General features: G+C 34.3%; 1 protein-coding gene across 1 annotated transcript; it reads right to left on the bottom strand.

The window, feature by feature from the left end:
* Positions 1–307: 307 nt before the first annotated feature.
* On the bottom strand, positions 308–4,028 carry nmdyn-D7 (nucleoside diphosphate kinase homolog 7). Its single transcript, XM_035356046.2, has one exon. It carries the CDS (start codon positions 3,847–3,849, stop codon positions 2,776–2,778), a length of 1,074 nt encoding a protein of 357 aa, XP_035211937.1. The 5' UTR covers positions 3,850–4,028; the 3' UTR covers positions 308–2,775.
* Between the last annotated feature and the right edge of the window lie 2,013 nt (positions 4,029–6,041).

The following is a 6,041-nucleotide window of genomic DNA, read 5'->3' as shown; positions in this document are numbered from 1 at the left end:
GCGAGCTTGGGGAGTAAAAATGCAACGGCGCCAACGGGTTCTTTCCCGAAGCGCCAACAGGTTCTCTGCGGATGAAAACCCTGTTACTTTTTATTATTGATTTTTTAAAAAAAAGTTCATAAAATAATAAATGTAATTCTACTAAAAGAAATGTATAGATACTGTAAAAAATATCATTCTAAATTATTAATTTTTATTAATGACTAAAGCAATATATCACTGAAACTCATAAGCCGCTGTAAAAAACATTTACTTGGCATTCCAGTATGGGATATCATACATTTTGAAACAATTACTGATATGCAGATTATTTTTTTTTTTTTTTTTCTGCTTTAGAGTTCTTTTAAAAAAATTATTTATTTCAGCAGGATTACTCTGATTTTCTCTCCATATCTGATTTTTCACTAATTTATCAGAACATATTTTATGCATTACTGTAATCATTAACTTCATATTCAAATTACAATAAGTACTATTGTGGTGAGCACTTTTCTAAAGTAACTGTTTCTGGAAAACATCTGCATTTTTCGATTACATAAATAAATATTAGCAGTGGATCTCACTTTTGTAAGATAATCTTCTACACTGAGGCCCAAACCTAATTGGAACAATGGGAATAAAAGGATTGCAATTTTTCATCATATCTTAGTTTCCTTTAGTGAAAATTATGGCAAAAAACTACTTATACAATGTCTTATTTAACAAATCTTTCAAAAATCTTACGTGGAGTGGATGCTTAGAAGTAATAACAATCTGACACCTAGAAATAAAATACAATGGCCAAGTTTAAAAATTATCTGGTTGCATTTTGAAAATATAAAAATTAATTTCACAAGTAACAGTCAAAAATGTTAAAAACACTTAATTCTGGTTCAATCTGGAAAGATGCCAAAGGGTAGTACAGTCAAAAGTCGTTAATTCGGACACCCATAATTCGGAATGATCTATAATCCGGACCTCAAAACTAAAAACTTTCTGCGCATGTGCCGCGTTGACACATGCGCATAGGCGTTTACGTGTGCGCGTAAGACCTTTTACGACTGCGCATATGAGTGTGCGCAAGTGCAGAATACGTTTTCGCGTGCGCGTTTTATGTATAATGGACGTATAAGCTAAAATTATCTAATTATCTATTTCAGTTAATGTTGATGATTGCGTGGTTCCTTAATTTTCGAATTGGATCCAGCTTATTATTTTTTGCAGACTGTAAGAGCAATTTTATAAAAGTAAGCTTAAACTTTCGATTATATCAAATAGAATTTCCGATATATATTTGTTAATATGTAAAGGATCTAAAGCGAAAGTATGTTTTGAAATCCGAAATCTGTTTATCAATTTCACGCTGCTCGGCGGGGGGGATCGCCGCGGCGGGCGCGTAATGAATTGGAAGTTGATCTGTCAACACTATCCTTATCTTCAGCGCAGATGTTTTTATTTTATTTGGCTTATAATTCCTTACCAAATGTAGTATTTCATCTCGATATGCTCCGTCTTTGATATGATTTAAAACAAGTTCCTCGTCATTATAATTCGCTTTCGATAGCGAAGAAAGTGACAGAGGTTATTGAAAACGAAAAAATTTCGATTGACAAATTAATCGGTGTTCTAGACACAGCAATTATAGGACTTGAACAGTGGAACTTTGTAACTGAACAAGAAATTATGTCTGTTTAATAGAATTAAAGAGAAAGTATTATCACATGAAACGAAGCAAAACTTAAACAACTTACATTGAAAGAAATGTTTAATAAAGTAAACAAATAAATATTAAGCTTTTTCTTTTTGCAAATTTTGATACCCTTTAGATCATAATTGTTCTTTATTTCATAAATTACAGTTTCATATTTTTAATTTTAGAATTTCTGCATGCCATCTTACGAGATTTAAACTGATGATCTATAATCCGGAAAAATCGATAATCCGGAATCGCCGAAGTCCCGACGAGTCCGGATTAACGACTTTTGACTGTATTTACAAATCTGGAGCAGACCTGCAGCTACGTTTTTCAGCAGCCGGGGACAACTGAATATTTTGTGTGCCCTTCTGTATGCCGAGAATAAAAAACTTTTCATTCTAAAATTTTATAACATCAATTTGGCACCTGGGAACAGGTATTCTCCTTTGCCCCATCCTACCTATGCACTGATCTGGACAAGAATTCATTTAACATTTTGATTAGGTACTGCAAACAATTATATCATTTATATTTAATTATGATAAGTACTAAAATTTATCTTTAGTTATTAGAAGTATTATTTGATTTAATACTGCTAACAGCACATTAATTACTTATATTTAGTTATGGTTATAAAGTTTATGTTTAATTATTATAAGTATTAACAATCGACCATTTTATTATTATCATTAGGATAACCAAATCTAACAAAAAATGGTCACACAGAAATTGATTTTTAAAATCATGACTCATTCTGTTAAGCAGGTACCTCGTAAGAACAAATACCAGCATAGTTTCTTTAAAAAATTCACATATTTTTGAATTCTCACCTTGATTTCCATTTGTAAAAAAAGTGCCAAAAAATATAGCAAAAATACAATGTTGTAATTAAAAGAATAAAAGTGATCATTTGATTAATTTAAAAAAATCACCCAATTTCATTCAATTATTTTAATTTAAATTCCACAAAAAATTAAAATTAGCAAGAACTCATAAAAATTAATCACATATACTTATCAGCCTTTTTTTATACAAAATATACATATAATAAATTAAACTTTTTTTTCTCGTTTTTGTAATTTTCACAAATATCAGACCTATTATGCAGGTAAAATTTTAAATACATATTCTAATTCGAGTAATGTATCTTCAACTAAATCTGTGCAGTGTACTGCATTTTTTACTTTATCTTGTCCATACTTAGCTCTGAGTGTTCCAGGTCTTAATTTTCTAGCTATTTTGGGATCTGAAGGTCCAACAAAAGTTCGAAATTCTTTAGCTACATTTTCTTTTAGCGGTGCATTAATCTCGAGGGCTATACAGGGTCCGGTCATAAGTTGTTCTACCATTTCTCTGTACTCGGACACAACACCTTTATATACGTCTAAAAATTCAGAAGAAGTACACAAATTGAAAGTAATCACTTCAAATGCTGAAATTTTAAAACCTGCCTCAATAATATCTTGTAATATTTTGCCAACAATTTTTTCCCTCACTGCATGTGGTTTTATGATACAACAAGTGGAATTTCTAAAAAGAGCAGTGTTGCAATGAATTTCATTTGAAGATGGAAAAAATAACTTTACTTCCCGTTTAGCAATATTTTCATCACTTGGCCCAATACAGTGTTCACGAAGACTACCTAAATCTGTTTTGATAGGTTTCTCAATAGGGGCATCAGGAAATAGCAGCTTCCTAACAATATTAATGGCACTTTCACCTCTAACTTCCAATACAAGAAACTTTTCCGCTAATTTCTCTGAAAGAGAGCTGGAATTAAAACCACTTTTTTCTTTCTCGATCATTTTCCCGTGACTTAAAAGAAGATTATTTTCTTCTAAGACTGATATTATTTGACCAAGTTTAATGAAACCGGATGCATTTACAATAATAATTGAACTTTCGATATCTCTGGCAAATTTTTCAGCAGTCCTTTTGTCACCGAAATTAATTATGCATAGTTGTCTCGAAAGTACGTTGATTATGCTCCCGATGAATAAATCAGATAATTTCACACTGTCACAGCGCATTTTGTGAAGAAATAGGCGTTTAGAAACCACATCGTACATATCGACGCTACCATCAGATGGAAAGTACCCTAATAAAAATTGCCTTTTCACTTTTACCGTTGGGTCGAACCATTCCACCAAAAATCGGTACTTCTCTTCTGTCATTTAGAAGTTATTAATCCTCAAACAGATGCATAGTAAATAAACGGAAAGTAACGATAAAACATAATTTTGACACTTTTCAATTTCGTAAACACCGGTAATAAACGTACGTTAGTTACAAGAATCTTAGACTAAACTCACCTTTCCTATTGGCCTGAATTGAAAATCAGGGTTACCATTTTCGGTAATCGATCGCTCAATCTAAAAAGTAAATAAATAAACAAATTAGCGGTTACAGTTATATTAATATAGATGTCGACGTTTATGTTTCTGAAGGGTATTTAGGGGAATAATTGAAATTTATTTTTCTCAACTATATTCAGAGATTACTGTATGATTCGACAGTTTTATTCAGTGACTTCTATGAATGGCGATAATGATTAATCAGTCTTTTTTGAAAGATATCACTTTTTGTTATCTTATAAGAAAAATTAGAGTTCACTTAAAGATGATAAGCATATAACTACGGAGAAGGAGATATTTACAGCCAATTCATTCACGAGAACAGCAAGTGTATAAAATACATCATTCAGCTTTCGTTTCTCGAAATGCTTTCTCTTCAGAAGATTTGTTTGTGACGAGAGCCATAAGTGATCCGAGGTTCTTTTCTGTGTAGAAATACCTATATATTTTTAGGAAGAAAGACTATAAAACATGCCCCTAGAATCTAATATAGTCAATCTTCCAGTAAAGGAGATTCGCGTGACCAGCGCCTTTGTCTATTATTAGGAAGTGTCCTCTAAATGGGAACGTATTGGTTTTCTCTTTGGAGCTTCCAGGGATTCCGGACCTGTTTGTTAATTGATGTTTCTACATAAGTGAGGAATCGGTTGAAGAGCTTTATATTTATTAACCACTAACATTATTCTTTTACCGTTATTGTTACTTTTATTTTCGTCCATTTCATTCTAAAATTTCCATTTCCACTAGGAAACGGTATGTATATTATTAGTTAATATCTACAACTAATGTATATTAGTTAATATTTACGAGAATAAAATTCTTGATTTTAAAGGGATCACTTGGCAGCATCGACGACTGTTTCAGCAGTATTTTCGTTCAGTTCCATAACTGATTTAAATCTAAAAACCTAGGTTTTACTTTAACGTCTTGTGCTCTGTTAACCCTCAAGTGGCGGAATCTTCTATTAAAAGAGCTGTGAAAATTTGTTAAATTTAAGAACTAAGGGAAAAAAGTTTGTTTTAAACGTTCTTCTGTATCCGGTGTTACCCCTCCCGGGGGTGACTCAGGTGAACTCCTGGGAAGTACTGGTTAGGATCTGTACCTAGGCAGTCTCAACCACGGGGCTATATAATTTGACTTCACAGGACTAGAACCAGAGTATTGTGCTCAGGTTAGTTCAGGCTTAACAGGGACCGTACTGATACTGTCGTGTCTGTTCCTTCGTTTGTTGTGGAGCTAGATTGGAGATCGTTGACCGAGTCTCCGTGGGTTGGACCCGATTCAGTTCTCGTGACGGGGACTAACAAAGTGGTCATAGCACACTTTACGACGTACGTTTAGCCGATGGAGTGGTGCCCGGAGGCAAAATGACTAAGTTTTATCCATATCTACGATTTGTTCTGCCCAATGTTTTGTATAAAGCCGGACGAGGCCTGCGGGGGTTACGTCCGCGAGGACGAGGTCCTCGCGGACGTAACCGCCGCAGGTTTGATTCCCCTGCATGCCGTTTTTCATTTTTTGTGGTTATTTGTTTGTGCATCAAGAGGAGTGGAAATTTTAGGGACCGCTTCGAGGGGGGGTAAATATTCTAGCTACGCAAGCTACTCTCCTAATATATGTCGCTCATTAATTAAGGAATTACAAGCAAACACTGAAATACATGTTACATGCGAGGCGAATGTAAGCACAGTGTCTTAATCTATACCGTGACAACAGGTCGAAATTTATTTGTATTGTACTTTTATAGATTATTATCGCCACTCAATCGGCATATCGGTTAGTGACTCTGATTGCCGTACCGAAGAGCCCGGGCTCGAAACCCGGGCTGGCATGGATGTTGATCTCTAAATATGGGATGCATCTGTCTCTAAATATGAGGCAAGCCGAAAGTCCTCTCGAGAGGCTAATGGTAGGAGAAGAGGAGTGGGAGACCGTCGGGCCGGTCTCTATGGAGTGCTCTCCCTCAAAATTGCGAGCAGAACTGAGCTAAAGTCAGGCTGTCTTCCATATGT

Source organism: Stegodyphus dumicola, chromosome 8, assembly GCF_044657685.1.
Source record: "Stegodyphus dumicola isolate Sdum_Otavi_A_Nest chromosome 8, ASM4465768v1".
Classification (NCBI taxonomy): domain Eukaryota; kingdom Metazoa; phylum Arthropoda; class Arachnida; order Araneae; family Eresidae; genus Stegodyphus; species Stegodyphus dumicola.
This window is presented reverse-complemented; position numbering and strand designations above follow the sequence as displayed.

Coding starts and splice junctions, on each gene's coding strand:
- nmdyn-D7 (XM_035356046.2), bottom strand. CDS start 3,849: ATGACAGAAGAGAAGTACCGATTTTTGGTGGAATGGTTCGACCCAACG.